This window comes from Pantherophis guttatus, chromosome 1 (assembly GCF_059756535.1).
Source record: "Pantherophis guttatus breed Tessera chromosome 1, ASM5975653v1, whole genome shotgun sequence".
Lineage (NCBI taxonomy): Eukaryota > Metazoa > Chordata > Lepidosauria > Squamata > Colubridae > Pantherophis > Pantherophis guttatus.
This window is the reverse complement of record NC_142063.1, coordinates 259979807-259999654: the sequence shown is the minus strand read 5'-3', so window position 1 is coordinate 259999654 and position 19848 is coordinate 259979807. Positions and strand designations below refer to the sequence as shown.

The 19848-nt window shown below is 38.8% G+C and overlaps 1 protein-coding gene across 2 annotated transcripts in view; it reads right to left on the bottom strand.

Annotated features, from left to right (window-relative positions):
• The window catches only part of ECT2L (epithelial cell transforming 2 like), a 46037-nt gene extending 26400 nt beyond the window's left edge, over positions 1-19637 (bottom strand). For both annotated transcript variants that reach the window (XM_034418908.2, XM_060692251.2), the window contains exons 1-10: positions 19563-19637; positions 17451-17660; positions 14109-14221; positions 12896-13058; positions 11256-11505; positions 8640-8773; positions 6298-6386; positions 3977-4070; positions 3516-3684; positions 1855-1983 (exon numbers count right to left, since the gene is read on the bottom strand). In XM_034418908.2, coding sequence (XP_034274799.2) covers positions 1855-1983; positions 3516-3684; positions 3977-4070; positions 6298-6386; positions 8640-8773; positions 11256-11505; positions 12896-13058; positions 14109-14221; positions 17451-17516 — 1207 coding nt within the window. In that variant the 5' untranslated portion in view covers positions 17517-17660; positions 19563-19637. The remainder of the gene's footprint in view (positions 1-1854; positions 1984-3515; positions 3685-3976; positions 4071-6297; positions 6387-8639; positions 8774-11255; positions 11506-12895; positions 13059-14108; positions 14222-17450; positions 17661-19562) is intronic.
• Between the last annotated feature and the right edge of the window lie 211 nt (positions 19638-19848).

The window sequence follows — 19848 nt, the reverse complement described above, 5'->3', positions numbered from 1 at the left end:
ATTTATGACAGTTGCACTGTTCTGGGGTCATCTGATCACCTTTCCAGTAAGCTTCTGACAACCAAAGTCAACTATATGGTTCACTTAACAACTAACAGTGATTCATTTAACAACTGCTGTGACAAAAAAAGGTCTTACAATAGGACACAATTCACTTAACAACTGTTTTGCTTAGCAACAGAAATTTTCGGCTCGATTGTGGTCATAAGTCGAGGACAGCCTATAGTTTACAAGACAAGATGAGGAATGTTGAGTTTTATATACAGTATGTTGATTAAAAATTTAGACCTCGGCTTGGATCTTTTGCTGGTAACTTGATTGAAAACATAGTTACTTATTTGATTTGCCTATTGTTAAGAAATAGGTGATGAGGTGAAGAGCTTTATATTTGTTAGCTAAGAGAAGGTGAAGAGATTATGGAATTGTTTACTGTCTACTTGCCATGAAGAGGGTGAGGGGTCATTTTCTTGGGGAGAAGGGTTTTTCCCCTCCCTTTATACATTTATTTTCTTGCATTTTTTTTTCTTTTAATCTTTATTATCTTTTATTGTTTAATTCAAAGTTTTAATAAACATTATTTGAAAAAAATGTAGAATGTAGCAATTGCAACCCTAAAATAAACCTCAAGCTAATCAAGGAGAGAAGCAACCTAGAACTAAGAAGAAATTTCCTGGCAGTTAGAACAATTAACCAGTGGAACAACTTGCCTCCAGAAGTTGTAAATCAGGGGGGTCAAACTTGCGGGCCCGCAGACCAGATGAGTCATGCACTGGCCATGCCCATGCCCAGTTTAGCAAAGGGGGGAAAAGTCATGATACATCATGTGACGACTCTGTGACGTTGTGAGTTTGACACCCCTGTTGTAAATTCTCCAACACTGGAAGTTTTTAAGAAGAGATTGGACAACCATTTGTCTGAAATAGTATAGTGTTTCCTGCCTGAGCAGGGAGTTGAGCTAAAAGACCTCCAAGGTCCCTTCCAACTAATTCTAATTCTAATTCTAATTCTAATTCTAATTCTAATTCTAATTCTAATTCTAATTCTAATTCTAATTCTAATTCTAATTCTAATTCTAGTTCTGTTCTGTTCTGTTCTGTTCTGTTCTGTTCTGTTCTGTTCTACCTAAGAGTGGATGAATGCAGTTGCCTGTTCCTCCTGGAGATAGGAAAACACATGCTCTATGTTGAGCAATCAGTAGCCCACAAGAAATGTGGTGTTACTTTTTTCTCAGTTTAATTTTACTGCCTGTTTGAAAGAATAAGGTGAAGGAGATTTTTCCTTGACCCAGATGCTGTGATCTCACAGCATTGCTACCACTTCTGGAATAGATTCACTATGAGCTGTTATGGCCATTATGGGGGGGTGGGGGGGAATCACTCGGAATAATGTTTCTAATCAGTATGTGCCTTTTGCTTTCTCTTCGCTCCTCATATTTTACTACCCTTTTATGCTATTTCTGTTGACTGAGCCTGTATCACAGAACTCAATCATACTTACACACATACACACATTGGGGCTTCAATCACATGGTTAAGGGCAACATCTTGACTTTTTGATCAATGTATGTCCCTGGTTATGTTTGTACTGTGGAAATGACTTGAAAGCATGAGTAAGTGGTGATAACGCCCACTTTCTGGCTAATATCTAAAAGGCACAACCCAAAGGAAAAGGGTTTGGGGAGGAAGAGGGAAGAAGCAAAACCATTCATGGTTTCTGGCCACGTAATTAACCGTTGCATAATATATGGTAGCTCCTTTGAAGCCCCAACCAAATCAAAGGAGTTTCCTGTTTGATAAGATCTATTGTAAACAATGGGAAAGATGCCAATTTTTCTGGGTGGCAAGTAAGACTGACCTGAAGCTGCCAGAGGAACAAAGAGGTCTATGCTTCCACCTTCTTCTGGAGAGATAATGCAACTTTTTAAGCGCTTCCAAAACTCTCTCACCTCAGGTTTAAGAAGATTTAGGGCATTGATTTTGTAACCTAAATAAAATTAAGCAAAGGATGCATTTAAGCTGAATGTGGTGTTACTTTAAATTAAAGCAAAAAAAAGAAAAAAGAAAAGAATGGACAATATTTAGGATCCCAACTGTCTGGAATTGCAAAAAGATTCTACTACTATACCTCATCAGGAAGTATTGACCAATTCATTTTTTTTTCTAGAAAACGTATAAGTAAAATGCCAGACTCTGATTTTGCTACTCTTCAGATTCACAAACGCCTATGGCTATTATTTTTTTAAGAAGTTATAAGATTGTCACACATCATTGATACTAATGAGTTGGAACCTATCTCTTAACTTTAGAGCCACAATAATCTTCTCCTAGTGTAGGAAATGTGTAAGAATTGTCCTGTTTCCCTCTTCCTGCTCCTTTTTGTATATATTTTTAGATTCTAATCAAACTGAGGCAGGAACCAGCAAAACTTTTCTTCCTTTGCAAATTGCCATCTGCATTGATGATGATATATAAAGATTATCCCAGAGTTCAGAGCAAGAATATCTTGTTAGTATAATATATGAGGTTTTTTAATGTTTTTACATCTTGGGCTTTCTTGTTGTCTGATGCTCTCTTTCTGTTCTACATTTCCAAATATTCTTTTATTTTAGCAGGATCTCTATTTAAAAAAAAAAGTACTTAAAATTTAATAAAGCTAATAAAAGGCTGAGGAAAGATAATTAGACTTCTACATGAAATATTGTTTGTATTTTTCCTAAGTAAGGAAATATGCCTTATATTGAGCAATGGGAGCAAATCAAATTACTGGGAAGTGAACAAATTAATGCATTTTTATACCACTACATGGTTTTCAAGTCACAAAAAAAATGAAAGATTGATCATTGAAAACTAGTTATGGAAGTTATGATTATCAAATATAACTTGCTATACTTTATGGTCTTTAAATGTCAGTGGAGGATGAGAATATTAAAGAAATTTTATTAGGGCAAGTCAAAAATAATTAAATTTCACACTCAGAAGCTCTTATAACTTCTTAATCAACAACAAAACAATAATCATAAACAACAACAGTTGTAAGAAGGGAAATTTAATTGAACTGAAACAAACAAAGAAAACCCATAGTTTCCTAATAAAATTTTCAATTTGGTCAGTTTCAGATCTGATTTGGTTTCCTATTCCTCCATTCCCTAATCAATTCTCCATTGTTTTCTCCAGTATCTTTCCAACAGAAATGTTTTTAAAATCTGTACTTGACTACTTCTATACTGTATATGGATATATTCGCTAGTGTAGGATTTTTGTTGTTGTTGTTGCCATTGGTAATTTAAAAATATTTTAACAATAATATTTTATATAGTTATCTTTTTTTCTGGAAGAGGTTTGTTTTTCATAATCAGCTAGAAAACAGGTAAATCAATATAGCTTGCAATGTGTCTCCCAACAACTCGGAGTCTTAAAGAAATTCACTTCCATATACTTCAACTCTTTCGCGTAACATTTCAGTACAAAATATCATATCACTCATTCAAGAATCTTATTAATGTATCTTAAGCCTACCTTGAAGCAAGTTAATCTCTCTGGAATCTCCATCACTAATTATCCCAATACTCTTTGCTATATGGCCATCCAAGGCGCTTTCTACAGAATGAATAAGGCTTTCCAATGTGGTCCCAGTATGTTCATATACTACCAGAACCACGCCAAGCTTAACACTGTCCACAACCATCTAAAATAAAATTGGAAGAAAACAACAAGTAAGAACATAGTTTTCAAATTAAAAGCAAATGTGTTTAGCTAGCTTTCTTTCTGTTTTTCACTCCTCCCCAATTTTAGCTCATACAGTATATTAAAAGTTTGGAGATATGAAATATATTTTAATTTAGTTTGGGTCCTTGTTTTGTCCTATTTGACCTAGCAGATTTTCTGTTGTTTCATCGCGCCTCCTTATATGTACAAAAGGGAAGAAGACATTTCATTCATGGAGGAAATCAGGAAAGACTGATTCCATAAAGTTTTACCTCATATGCAGGTATGTGGGAGGATATCAAGACCAGGTGTGGATGGAGTGAATGCATCCCATTGGGGTATCCTTGGGAAACAGGCTGACAAAATCTATGAGACAAGTTAGGGATTGAACTGCTGTAATAGTCCTTCTGTACAAATACAAAGTTAATACCACATATGAAGCTTTATGATTATGATGATCAAATGTCACACAAATGAAGTTCCACTTAGAAGTTTGTTTGAGATGGGCAGAAATAGAAATTGGATAGATTGATAGATAGATAGATAGATAGATAGATAGATAGATAGATAGATAGATAGACTTTGATCAACCTTATTTCACACTTAACTTTTCAAAACTGTCATTGGCTAAAGTTAGTACAGGCAAGTCATCATACTGGCTGAATGATCTCATTATTTTCTGGTCATATTATGACTCCTCCATGAATTTCTCATGCTTTAGGTGAAAAGTTCTACCTGTTTAGCAGCAAATCTGCCAGCTTAGTTTCTAAAGCCACTCCCCTAATATTTCAGAGGCTGCTTTTTTTTTTTTTTAATTATAAGAGAAAAAAGTTGTGCACTCAGCTTCCAAAGGTCATCCTGGGGCTACATCCAGATTGAAGTCTCCCTCTAATATTACACCAGCAGATTTCCTCTCCTGCAACAGGATTTCCCCTGATGTCGTCTCCCCTACCCCACCCCCACCCCTTCACAATTGTGTGAAAGCAACATATTTGTTCAGGAAGCTTCAGATCTGAGGAAAATGCCATTTCTGCAAAGCCAACAAGTCTTTCTGTTCCACTAGCAGATAGAAACAGACTAGATACTACGCAGTGCACTGTTATCAGTCCTTCCTTTGCTGAATCTCAAAACAGGGCCCAGAAAGGAATACCACTCTATTTCCTGCAACAGCAGAGTTTCTCTTGGTCACCAACTGGAAACAGAAATTCTAAGGCAAATGTTTTCAATCAACCTCTATACTAATTTTTTCAACCTTGGCCATTTAAGACATGTGAACTGCAACTCACAGAATTCCCCCGCCAGCCATGCTGCATATAAATCTCCATAGCAGCACCCACGGACAAAAGATACCCCAGAGATAGGTATTTCTTGGCTATTTATGGCAGAACAGATTAGCTGTGGCACAGCAAACAGAGGTCCTACCATGTCCCCATCATAAGGCAATTAATCAGTGTTCCACTATCTCAAGGCCTGCCACAAAGAAGAGGGAGTCAATCTATTCTCCAAAGCACCTGAGGGCAGGACAAGAAGCAATGGATGCAAACTAATCAAGGAGAGAAGCAACTTAGAACTAAGGAGAAATTTCCTGACAGTTAGAACAATTAATCAGTGGAACAACTTGCCTCCAGAAGTTGTGAATGCTCCAACACTGGAAATTTTTAAGAAGAGATTGGATAACCATTTGTCTGAAGTGGTGTAGGGTTTCCTGCCTAAGCAGGGGGTTGGATTAGAAGACCTCCAAAGTCCCTTCCAACTGTTATTCTATTCTATTCTGTTCTGTTCTGTTCTGTTCTGTTCCCAAAGCAAGCAATTTTCTCTCTCAGACTGGACATTGTATACTGTACATAATTTGCAACAAAAAAAAATTGAATGTCGCCAGAGGAAGGAAAGACAAGGAACAGAGGGAAGGGGAGAGGACAAAGAGAGGAAACATCTTTTTCCTCCTTTCTCTTAGGGAAGGCACAGCTATAGACCGAAAGTTATCTTCAAAGTTTACAGCTTTTAAGAAATACAGCAGGCAAGCAAATACTGGGGAAACACTGCTACAGCCTATATATAGCTCTATTGTCAAACCCCCATGTTGCAAGGAAACTCTGCTTCTGCCCCAAGACGGGGATTTTTTTCTTAATTCAGATGGTGAACAGGATAAGGCAGTGATGGCTAACCTTTTCCGGACCGAGTGCCCAATGCGCACGTGCCCAAACCCCCAAAATGCAATGCGCATGCGGGCCCCTTTGCATGTGCCCCACCCGCTGTGCATGCGTGCATGCCCTCCGCATGCGTCCCGCCCCTGTGTATGCATGCGGGCCCCACCACATGCCCCATGCCCCCCCTGCATGCACAGCAGAGACTCGAAGACCAGCTGGCTGGCAGGAGGTGTGCACGCATGCGCGGTGGAGCTGAACTGGGGCGATGGTTTGCATGCCCACAGAGAGGGAGATGTGTGCCACCTCTGGCATGTGTACCATAGGATCGCCATCATGGGGATAAGGTAAGATTCCCTTCTATCTCTAGCTCTGAACCCTTTTAGAAACTTTTGTTGACCATATTCTTTCCTTATGCAGAAGAGACCTTAATTTGAAAAGACATTTACCTTTCTGGTAGAGATTTCCCAGACGACAAAACGACCGGCTTCTCAGCTTCTATTCTGAACCCTGATGCAGATTTATTCTGTTGATGAATCTGTTTGAAAAGTGAATAATTTGTGGAAAGTACTTTTTCAATAAAAGCATTTAGAGAGAGAGGGATGGGATGGCTCTAAGAGGAACCACAACTTCAAGGATGATAGGTGTATACTCTGAAACAGGAGTCTCCAACCTTGGCAACGTTAAGCCTGGTGGACTTCAACTCCCAGAATTCCCCAGCCAGCAAAGCTTTGCTGGCTGGGGAATTCTGGGAGTTGAAGTCCGCCAGGCTTAACGTTGTTAAGGTTGGAGACCCCTGCTCTGGAACATGGGTGTCAAACTCGCAGCGTCACATTGCTGTCACGTGATATATTGCCACGTTTTTTTCCCTTCATGGAGCTGGGATGGGCGTGGCCTGCACGTGACACATCCAGCCCACGGGCCACCAGTTTGACACCCCTGCTCTATAGAACAGTGCTTCCAAACTTTGCCCATTTTAGAGTGTGTGGACTTCAGTTTCAATTATTCCACAACTTGCAGGGCCATTGATAAGAATTCTGGTACTTGAAGTCCATACCCCTGAAAATGGCTAAGCTTGAGAAACACTGCTGTAGAAAAGGCAAGACATCGAAGTGCTAAATTCCTGCAGGAGGTGTAGACTACCTGCTGAGGGATGAGGAGTAAAGGTGACACCATTCATAGAGTCAGAGTAGGAAAAAAGGATATCTGCCAAGGTCTAGCCTCCCAACTCAGGTCTTCGAGGAAGGTTTCTCCTCTGTATATTGTTTCCCTTCCATTTTTTCAGCAGCCCCCACCCCCAAAAGGAACAAATCTATGAGCAACTAGAATCTATTTATTGAACAAGAAAAGAATTTTCTGCACAGTTTGTCCCTTGGCCTAAGCCTTCACAGTCAAGGTATGTTCTGCAATTTGGAGGCATTAACAACTCTTAATCCCAAAGGCTGTTGTGAGGATACAACTGGGAGGAGGGGAGATAATATATTGTCATTATCGTATTGACATTCCATTTTACATTTAAATTGCAATGGATCTTCCTGCATTTTCTTTTTAATGAATTGAACTCCGGGGATGTACAGGTTGGGAGCATGTTAATTTGTTCAGAACAAAAGAAAAGGGTAATATTTTTGATTAATACAGATCCCCAGACCATTGACATTTAATTCCTCTATTGTTGGCTAAACATTTTCGTCTTCTGCTACAAAGATTCAGATTGAATTATTGAAGCCATTTGAGTGGCTTCAGAAAAATCAATTTGCTGCTGCTGTTTAACCAAGTAGATCTGCAACAAGACTAAAATGGAATGTATCACACCTCATCTTGAGAACTTTAGCAGTGCCTGCTAAAATTCAGAAAGGGCTGTCAAAATACAGAAAATGCTGCTCCTTGAATACAAAATTTCTCTAAGAAGAAAAAAAGGCACTAGACTAGTGGTGGCTAACCTTTTCCGGACTGAGTGCCCAAAGCAGGTGCGTGTGCCCAAACCTCCAGAATGCAATGTGCGTGCGGTCCCGCACATGTGCATGCGGCCCTCCACACATGCGTGCGTCCCCCTGCACACACCCCACCCCTGCGCATGCACATGGCCCCCCCATGCCCCCGCCCCCTGCACATATGCGGCAGAGACCTGAAGACCAGCTGGCTGGTGGGAGACGAGCGCGCATGCACAGCAGAGCTGAACTGGGGCAATGGCTCAAGTGCCCAAAGAGAGGGCGCTGTGTGCCACCTCTGACACGTGTGCCATAGGTTCACCATCACAGCACTAGACAAGCACTTGATACAAGCACAGATAGTGTCAGCTGCAGCCATTGGGGAGTACCAGACAAGATGCCACTATCCTACACCATCTTTGCTGGTTCTTAGATTATTTATGTAGATCAGTGTTTCTCAACGTTGGGATGGGAATGCTGAGAGTTGAACTGCACACATTTTAAAATTGCCAAAGTTGAGCAACACTCATCTACGTTAATCTGCATAGCCATTTAAAGGGGGTAGTTGAAGAGAGTAGTTTTCCTACTATCGTTATTCAGTCAGAGGAGACTGATGGAAACCCAGGGACAGCAAGATGAGATTAACAAAAATGGGGATCCCAGGGCCAACGTTGCTTGTTTAGCAGATCCTCAGGCCCCTAAAGCTCACTTACTCAGATGCCTACACTGCTCTTCTTAACACATGCTGAAGCTCTAAGCAATGCGATTCAAAATTGTTTTGCGGATGGAGACAAAGTCTTAAGTGAAGCTCTGTATGCAAAAACATATAAATGTAAACATTTGAGGAGGGAAAAAAATAATACCTTCATTAATAATTCAGCTGATAATTTAGCCTGGTCATAGATAGATTGGGACAATTGTGGTTGAAATCCAGACTTGTAAAATCCTGAGCTTCGGGTTCCACTTATCCAAGGTGGACGGGCTTTGAATAATTCCTCTGAAAAATAAATCCCATTCAATTATATTGTATGTCAGTTTCAAAAGGTGTTTATTTATGCTCCCCTTTTCACTGTCAGGTTATACTATTAATTTAAAAAGCTATTTTAATTTACAGCCAGTTCTAGTTTTTAATAAACTGGGCAAGTTTCCTAATCAGAAGAGAATTTAGGTATAAATCAATGAGCCACCCACAACTATACTCACATTTGGATCTTTATACACATGCAACGCACAAAAAATGCAAATTGTTCTACTAAAAAAGGGCAAACCGTTCATCATATTTGGCATAATAGAAGATTGACATGACTTGTTCAGTTTTGTCTCCCTATTCTTTTTAGCACAATGCCTGTAATGCAGGGGTGAAATGCTACTGGTTCAGGCTGGTTTGCCGAACCGGTAGTAAAAAATGTTTAAAAAGAGTTCTGACGATCAGCTGAGCAACACGCGATCGTCGGAACTTTTTTTTCTTTTTTACTTTTTTAGCATTTTTTTACTACCAGTTCTCCAGAACCGGTAGTTAAAAATGCTATAAAAAGTAAAAAAAAAAAATTCCGATGATCGCGTGTCGCTCAGCTGATCGTCAGAGCCTTTTTTTACTTTTTTAAAGCATTTTTCGCCCTATTCACCTGAGCCGATAGTAAAATAATGCTTTTAAAAGGTAAAAAAAAGGTTCCAATGATAGCACGGCACAGCAGTGATCGTCGGAACTGTTTTTTTTACCTTTTAAAAGCATTTTTAACTACCGGCTCCGTCGAATAGGTAGTAAAAAAATGCTTTAAAAAAGTAAAAAAAAAAAAAAAGGCTCTGACAATCACAGCTGTGCCGCGTGATCGTTGGAACCTTTTTTTTTTTTACTTTTTTAAAGCATTTTTTACTACCTATTCGACCAAGCTGGTAGTAAAAAATGCTTTTAAAAAGTTTTTTAAAAAGGTTCCCACGCGCGCCACAGCTGATCACCCCCCCCTGCACTATTCTACTTACCTTCCCAAGCCTCCTTTTGGTGCGCACTGCATGCGCAGCTCATGTTTGGTGCTCACTACACATGCGCGCGCACAGCGTACGTTTGGCACATGCGTGACCAGCAAACCGGTAGTAAACCGGTTCAGATTTCTCCACTGCTGTAATGGGAACACGCCATGGAGGATGCAAATAAAAGATTTGGCCCACAAATTTCTGTCCGGGTTAGTTTTAAAAAAGAGAGAGAGAGAGACTACCACCGTGTTTTCTCGAAAATGAGATCCAACCGGAAAATAAGCCATAGCATGATTTTTTAGGATGTTCATAATAGAAGCCCTACTCCAGTTAGGACTGTCAGCCAGACAGAGGCACTTAATACTGTATTTCCCCAAAAATATGAACATCACCTGAAAATAGCCCTAATACGTCTTTTGGAGCAAAAATTAATATAAGACTCAGTCTTATTTTTGGGGAAACATGGTAGGTGTTGAGACTGCAGCTACACTCTTTGAGGGAGATGGACAGTTCAGAAATGTGAAAAATAAAATTACCGTATTTTTCGGAGTCGCGCCGGACTATAAAACGCACCTACCTTTTTTGGTGAGGAAAACAAGAAAAAGAAATCTGTCCCTGCCTCTGAGCAATTTTGCCTTGTTGCAGCAAACAGCAAACAGCCTGCTTTACTTTCATTTTCGTTTTCAGCATAGCTTGATTAGCACAAGAAAAGAAAAATCTGCTCCAGCAATTTACCTCCTTGCAGCAAGCAGCAGAGGCCTGCACAAAACAGCTGAGAGCAAAACAGCTGAGTTGAAGGCCGATCCAATCAACTTGTGCTAATTAGGCTGTGCTGAAGCTGAAATGAGTTGTTTCTTCTTGCTGCTTGCTACAAGGAGGTAACTGCTGGGAGGCAGAGGCCAAAGGGTGGGGGCCAGTGGGTGGGCGGAGCTACATTCGGTGTATATGACGCACCTAAATTTTCACCCGTTTTTAGGGGGGGGGATAGGTACATCTTATACTCTGAAAAATACGGTAAATAAATTAAGCTAAAGGGGGAAACTACTGGCATCCAAACCAAACTGGCATAAGCAGAGAATCAAATTCATAAGAGCAGTAAGGGACAGAGGAGAAAGAATGACTCATTCTATAAACTGCATTCCACTTCTGCAATCATTTGACATGACGGAATCATTCATTAGAGTATTTTACATTCAAGCCCCATGGAAAATAATTACCTTAATTTAAGGAGGCTTACACATACTTCAAAGAGAAGACGATGCCCTAATATTCTTATCACTTTGCTGCATTTGTGAAAAGAGGTCAAACTCAGCCAAACTTTTCTATTTTTCTGTCTAATGCAATTATTTAAAAAGCTATTTATTTCTGTATATTTATTTCAGATTTTAGTCCTTGGGGCTTGCTAGGCATTCCTATGCATCTCATGTTTTCTTAAGAACTTAATTATTTCCAGCTGCTACAGATAAAATATGGGATCCTCCCTTACTAATAACTGAACCAAAACTGACTTTTGTGTACTGCCAGTCCTCCTCGAATACATTTCTGACAACATTTTGCTTGCCATCTTTCTTCTTGCTCTTCAGTTTTTGTTTTGAGATCACTGGTGGTGCTGTGGTATGCAGTTCTCCTAGGAGTTAGATAATCCAGGCTGGTTGCACAGGCAATATAGTATCGCTTCCAAGCGCCATATTCATTCTTTTCAGGAACATATGGAAGAAACCATCCTAACTTAAGGCATTTTGGCATCCACAGACAGTCCTTAAGAAAGTGAAAACATTTATTTTCAAAGAGAAGTTATTTCGAAAGCTTATCAAATCAAGTAAAGTATGACTTAATTGTTGATAACATCAGACATGTAAGAGAAGCAGATCTATAGGGATGATGTACACAAATACCATATCTCCCTTTTTCTTGATTTGGAAGGTACATGTAATCTGTTTCATTTAAAACAGACTTAAAGGTAATTCCTTGGATTTTAACTCAAGAGTCTCATCATTTGGTTTCATTTTAATTGGACTGGTTGATTTGAATAATTATTATGATCATACCCTAATAATATATGAAAATAGAAGAGATATAGAAAAACAATAAGTAAAATTGATAAATAGTACAAAAATAAATAAATAGACATAGAAGAAAGGGTATATTTAAATTCTGCTATTCTATATGTATGTTAATTGGTGAATGCATCTAATAGATGAATATACCTGAATATAAAATTAATTATTGCCAATTATTGTATTGATGTCAGGGGCACGGATGTGAAGTTTTAATTAAATCAATTTATTTATTCATGCCTCTGCACAGCAATCTACTCAATTAACGGTTAGTACTATTTTAGTGATAGATAAGGGGCAACTGAATTCAAGAAGGGTTGGATTAGTCCATTTGTGACTACGTAGAGTCTAGGCTGATTCCTTTTTTGACTCTGCCCCAGTGGTGCTATTCAGCCGGTTATATCCAGTTCGGGTGAACCGGTAGCAGTGGCTGCGGAAGGCTCCACCCACCTGCCCGGATGTCATCACATCCCATTTTTGACGCTCTGTGCATGCGCAGAAGGATCTGCGCATGCGCAGAGGTGGCGCGTGCGAGCAAAGTGAGTAGGTACACTCCCATTTGTGAACCGGTAGCAAAGAATACCACCACTGCTCTGCCCCCAGATTCTGTTACTCCTTCTCCTACAATTGGTAGCCAATGAATTTTAATAATTGACAACAGGACTATTTCCCCTTCTATATGGAATAAGAAAGATACCTACTTCATCTAAGGATTCAAGATTGGAAAGAAATGGCCATAATTACGAGACAAGTAACACAAATGGGAAACATCACTAGGGAATGTTACAAACATTCATGCCATTTCAAATCAATGAGATAAGAACTTGGTGTTTAATTGGGATGACTACAAAGTGACTCTGTAACCCTCTCTCTCAATTTATAATTTTTTTGGGGGGGGGCTTATTCAAAGAATGAAGAAGGGATGATAACCTATGATATTTTAACATTGCTGAACTGCAGTTCCTAGTATCTCACCATGGGTTACATAATCTGGAACAGCTGGGAGTTGAACTTCACTTAGACGACCATGGTTCTACAACTCTAGCATGTAGCATTGGCTCACCTGAGAACAAGGCATACTCTGATACTACCTGTTCAGTTAAACATTTCCAGTGCCAATTGATTTGGGCTGCAGCACAAAGATCCCTCGGACTGAGAAAGGAGAATATATAGAGAGATAGGAAACGTGGCAGCAGAGTGGTGAAATCTACGTGGGTCAGTGGGATGTTTTCTACAAGCCATTTTTCAACACACCTATGCAACAAGAAAGGAAAACACAACAACAAAAATGAAATGAATTATCGGATCTAGGGAAATACTTACATTTCTTGCCAGGAGAAGAGGATTGTACAAAAGTGAATCATAGCTTATGTTACATACAAAACAACATCATGTTTGAGATTCTAAACATTTAATGAGTATGCCATGATTTCCCCCCCCCTCCGTGATTTCTCCCCTTCTATTCAACTTCTCAAGTTCACTTTCATTTTCATGTGGCAGCACTTCCTAAGGCAGGGCAACACCAATATTTTTTTGTTAGTGTCTGTGAATTGACACATGATTATAATCTCCAGTTTTATAGGAAGCTAGTGGACAGGTTCAAATTTAGAAGAGGCCAGCCTTAACATTAGATATCAGGAGGCCAAGATCTTAAGTACCAGAAGCAGATCTCTATCTGATGTACTTTTCTCATTCTGGCCCACCTTCCCCCGATTTCTTGGAAAATAAGGCTGTGCATGGGACAAAATGTATTTTACTCTTTAAATACATTTGTTCCCTTAACTCTTTTGCTCTATACTATATGGAATAAGACTTTATCTTGTCATCAATACAGAAGTAAGGTATTCGTGTCACTGGCTTTCATGTATGTATTTTATAACACATATGGACAGTTGCTAGCCCAAAGATCCACCAAAAGTTGTAGCTAAATCACAACTGTTAACTGAACAGGGAACATTATTAAATGCCTAGGAAATAGCCATATTCACAATGTTAAATTAATTTAAAATAATTTTACAGTATATATAGTTTCTGCCTTAGCACCAGTCAGCGTTTTGAAATCTAGATCCCAAAGATTGAAAATATGCCTTTTGGTCCATCAAATTTGTACATCCACGTTTTACAAGAATTAGTACTTCTAGATCTCTGTTTGGGAGATCTCAATGAGTTCCAGCTAATTATAGGATTGGACTCCAGAAAAGGCAAACAATGGTGCAGTGAATAATTTACATTATAGGAAGTGCCCTTGCATAATCTACTTTTTATTTTCACAAAGCATAGTACTAAAGCAAGGGGCTCACTTACTTCAGCTGTGACTTACTGCACTGGTTCAATATCAAGAAGAGAAATTGCTTGCGTTGTTTGTCTGTCCACAAGTCAAACCAGTGACTTATAAGTCTGATTCTTTCCTGATAAAGCTAAACAAAGCCACATGTTTTTTTTTAAATAAAAAAGACAGTTCAATAACATACAAGATTAGACCATTCCACATATAATACTGCTAATTTTTCACTTTAGGGTCATTTTATAAACTCATTATAAGATGCAACTTGGATAACAATCTGGAGCTGGTTCGGACCGGATCGCCCGATCCGGTAGCAATGGAGGCAGGTGGTTCGGAGAACCGGTAGCAAAAATCCATGCCCCCCCCCATCCCAGCTGAGCCGCACAATCATCAGAGGCTTTTTTTCTTCTAAATGCCTCTGACGATCCAAGCTGAGTTGCCTGATCATCAGAGGCATTTAAAAGAAAAAAAGCCTCTGCTGATCAGGCAACTCAGCTGGGATCATCAGAGCTTTTTGAAAGCATTTTTTTACAATCTCTTCGCCGAAGAGGTTGTAGAAAAAATGGTTTTAAAAATAAAAAAAATAAATAAAATTGACCACACCCATCTAGTTACATTACCCCCTCCCCCACCAAGCCACTCCCACAGAACCGGTAGTAACAAATTTTAGATTTCACCACTGATCTGGAGTCCTTAGACATTGCTAACTCCAATTCTCAACAACCCTCAACATTGGCTGTGTTGGACAGTGCTAATGACTTTGGCTACTACAACTGGAGGACCACAATTCCTTATATATGCTGCAAAATCGAGCTTTTGAATAAAATCCTTAATTTCAAATGAAGTTCTGACTGGCTGGATTATTTCCTAAAAAAGCCTGGACTAGGGACAAAAAATCTGGGGACCCCACTGAGGTGTTCAAAATAAATCATGGCCACCCTCACAAAACAGGTGTTAGTCACAGAACACTCATTTACTTTCTCCTACGCTGCTCTTTCATCATGTGTATGCAGTAGGCAGGCTCTCTTTCAGCTGACCTCCATTCTTTTAGGTCTATCTAGGCTCCTAAGATATTATTAAAAATTATCATTAATAAATATACTACCGTATTAGTAAGTATAATGCTAAGGGAAAGCATTTAGCTTTGTAGCATGCCACTAGCATCCCATTTTGTTTTATGTTGTAACATATTTTTTTGTGGGTGGGAAGCATGGTAGCAGTAGTTCTTTTTTATATCAAAAATTGAAAAAATACAAAGCAGGAAATTAATAAAATTGCTAAAATTAATGTCAATACTATTGATTGATTGATTGGTTTAAAATTTGAACCTGCCTGATTCTATACAACTCAGTGTGGCTTATGTTATAAAATAATAAAATTTTTAAAAAGCAGAAAGGAAAATCATTGGGGGGAAAAAACTGAACAATAGTAGACAGTCAACATAATTCTACAGGCAAGATAGCAGAATTTGGAAACCATCAGATGAATGGAATACTGTACTTCTGTTCTGACTGTAGGTATTAGCAATAGCACTTAGCAATAGCACTTAGACTCTATACAGCTTCACTGTGCTATACAGCCCTCTCTAAACAGTTTACAGAGCCAGCATATTGCCAACAATCTGGGTCCTTGTTTTACTGACCTTGAAAAGATGGAAGGCTCAGTCAACCTTGAGCCTGGTGAGATTCGAACTGCCAAATTGCAGGCAGATGGCAGTCAGCAGAAGTAGCCTGCAGTACTGCATTCTAACCACTGTGCCACCATGGCTCAAGACAGAACAAGACAGAACAAGACTGTATGGATGTCTTTACAATACAGTGTAAAAAAAAAAAAAACAGTGGATCATTCTAATGTTTATATGGTATTCTTAGTGTTTCTTTTCTTGTATAGTATGTCACCATAAGAGTAAATATACAGTAAACAGTTGGAATTCTAAATATATATAACCAGTGGTGGGATTCAAGTAATTTAACAACCAGTTTGCCCATGGTCAGGTTGGCTGTCGTGGGAGGTATGGCCCAGCCCCGTCCTCCAGCTCCGCCGCACATGTGGGATGAGCCTCTCGCATTGGCCAACCTGACCCTGGGAGAACTGGTTGTTAAATTAACCGCACGCCCCCCCCCCCCGCTATCAAAGTGGATCCTGGGTGTTGTGCTGCAATGGAGAAACAGGAAATGGAGTAGCTGACATGAGGGAAGGAGGAGGAGCAGGGAAAAGAAAGAGGGAAAGCGGCCTCCTTCCCTCACTCTGGCCGCTCTGTTGCCCGTTTCTCCATTGCAGCGCAGCACCCAGGATCCACTTTGATAGCGCGGGGTAGTAATTTAACAACCGGTTCACTTGAACTGGAGCGAACTGGCTGAATCCCACCACTGAATATAACATGATGCAAACATTATGCGTGTGTATATATTTATGCATCAAATATATTTTTCACTGATTTTTAAGCATTACTTTATTTTTGTAATGTATTTTGTGTTTTATTCCTTTTCTTCTTTTTTGTTATTATTTTAAAAGCAATCAAATGTATTTTTAAAAAAACAATGTTGCATTAATTGATTGTGGTGAGAGAAACATTTTGGACATGAGATTGATTTAATAGGGTTTTTTTTTTTATGTTAGCAGCAAAAAAGAAAGAAAGAAAAAAAGAACAAGAGTTGTATTAGGCAACTCGATGGTATTAGAACCTTGATGGTACAGTGGTCTAAGCACCCTGTTATTAACACAGCTGCCTGCAATTACTGCTGGTTCGAATCTCTCCAAAACTCAAGGTTGACTCAGCCTTCCATCCTTTCTAAGGTAGGTGAAATGAGGACCCAGTTTGTGGGGGCAATAAGCTGACTTTGTATAAAATATACAAAAGTATGAAGGCTATTGCTTAACGCATTGTAAGCCACCCTGAGTCTCCGGAGAAGGGCGGCATATAAATCAAATTTTTTTAAAAAGTTTTTTTAAAAAAAACTGTATTTATTCCAGATTTATGTAAAAATATGGAAACCACGGGTCAAATGTGCATCAAAATAATATTTGTATAATATTATATAGGTTAGCAAGTGCTAAAATAACAAACGTATTCTCTTGGTTGAAACCAGAAGGTGAGAAGCAGAACTCAAATCAGTTTTTATGAAGGTTTATTATGATAGTCTTCAGTTATAGGCAGAACTAGGTACCGCAATTTCATGGAATGCATATTTCTGTTACAACAAACTGCCATATAGAGAGCTTTTTTCTGGAAACATTTAAACAAACTACCAAACCAGCCTGCTTTTGATGGACAAGCGAGCTATGAAAGTTTTGGAAATATTAAATTTTAAAGCAAAAGTTTAGCAGTTTAAGTACTAAGTGTTAATTTAATATTAACTCACCTGATTGTTAAGCAATTTGTTTTTAATTGGTGTCCAAGAACTGAATCGTGTACGCAGGATTTCCATTCTCTGATGCGGACTCTGTCTCTTGTAGGGTGTCCTAAGCTTTTCAAATGTCACATGAGGTGTATATATTATATGAACTATAATTATTCAGGTAATAGTCACTTTTGTCTGCTGTTAATTCTGTTCTACACATCAGTTAGATTCCTATTAGTGGATAGAAATGGAATAATGGTGTAACTTTCAAGAGTAAATGCTGAGTTCTAAATTCAACTAAAATCTACACCCTAATCACAAAACCTCTAAAACAAGCCAAATATTTGGACTGTGTCTTTAGTTTCTTCAAATTATTCTGGATCCCCTCTATCAATTTTTGTAATATTGATCTGATTATAAAATAAGAAACACAGCATTTCATATTTATGCTATTAATGCTATGTGTTATTAATAGTAGTGGACACAAAAGATGGGCTAGTGTTTGATTAAAATAGGGCAACACTATAAAATAAGAGGCAATTTATTGTCATAGGCAGCAGGATAAAAACCCTGGAAACCAGGAGTACTAATCCTGCCTTACATACAATGTCTGCTCTGTGACTCTGGGTCAGTCACTCTCTCAGCCCTAGGATGAAGGCAATAGTAAACCACTTCCAAACACAGGGACTAGTCCAAGCAGTCACTAGCAGTCAAAACTGACTTAAAACCACACACAGAGAGAACCATAAAACTTGGATTGATTTTTGTGCAGTCCAGCTGGGTGACTTTGGGCCGTCACTCTCTCTAAGCCCAAATCACCTCACAGGGTTGTTGTGGAGAAAATAGGAAGGCGAAGGTGTACTGAATATGTTCATTGCCTTGAGTTATTTGTAAAAGCTGGATAAAAATAAAATAAATAAATAAATATTGGCCTTTTGTAATCTGACAGATATCCTGGGCCTACAACACTCATCGTCCCCCTACCCAAAAGGGCATTGTTTGTGCAAGCTGTGGGAGGGCCTATAATGTGCAGAAGGGGTTGAAGTATGAATTCTGGAAATGCTACCTCATGGGTAATCTCTAGAACTTTATCAGAATGAGTAGATAGACACTTTACATATTGTATGATTACCCTTCACTGCCTCCTTCCCCCCCCCCCCCAAATATTACTTGGATCCCCATCAATCCATGTTGAGTGAGATACCAACATCAATTAATTTGCATCATGATGAGTTGACCACATGACAAACTGTAGTGGTATTTTAATTTATCCTCCGTATTACTAACTGGACCAAAAATTTGTATGTTACTGGGTGAGCTCAACATACTATACATCTGAAGAAATCCCTGTTCACCTTTTCTATCTTTACATTTACTTTAGAAATATTACATTTCTTTTCTCTGAAGCTATTAACAATCTGAAACATCAGGAAGGTATCAATGAGCTGAAGAGCTTTGGATCTCTTGTTCTAGACTGTGTACATGGACTCTTTTTTCATTCTTACACAAACTGTTTGGGTGAACAACTGTTTAAAACATGGGGTTAAAATGCAGGGAATAAATCAGTGACTACTACCAATATGTGTGTGTGGAAAGGGAGAAATCAAATACTAAGCTAGTAGTTTCTTATTAAAACATACACTTTTTCTTTTCAAAAGCTCCATTGTAGATTTTGTGGTTCGGTGGGGGGGGGAGGAAAGGTGGCACCGCAATATAAGGAAGGCAGGATAGAAAGAAGAGGGATTAAAGCTCAATAATGTTCACTGGAAAAGCAAAAAGGGGAAATTTTCCTTCCCCTCTAACATTCCAAGTTTCAATCTTGTTTTCACTCTTTCCTTTTGCTATGTTAACTTTGAATGTTTTTGTTATAAATTTTATAAGGGAAACAATTGCACTCTGAAATGAATTTGAATCCTATTAACCTCTAGAGTTATCCTGCAAATTAAGCTTTTGTGCATCAGTCTCTGGATTCGGTGTTATGACGTGTTTTGCTCTTTTTAGACTAAGAGAATATCAACTCCGCAGTTTCTGAAACACAGCACACACAATACACACGCCCGACCCCTCAATATCCTATCTATCCATTCACACATTTGAACAAATAAATAATCACAAGGACATCTACTACTTTACCTTAAGAATTGATGGATCTTTCCCTTCTGAGAAAAGCCAGAAGTACTGTTGACTGAAGGTCTTCTCCACATCTCCATAGGAACCACTGTACACAATACAACATACCTTGGGCTTTTAGCCAACACTGGCTGACTCGGGACCAAAGGAAAATATTCCTTGTCCAGTTTGAATCTTTTTACAAGAGCAAAGTTCTTTGGATTTGTGTGGCACTGTAGCACTATTTCTATCAACCTGTGTACTTATACAACAGTATTTCTTCTGGTGGGGCTTTGATTTAAAAAAAGAG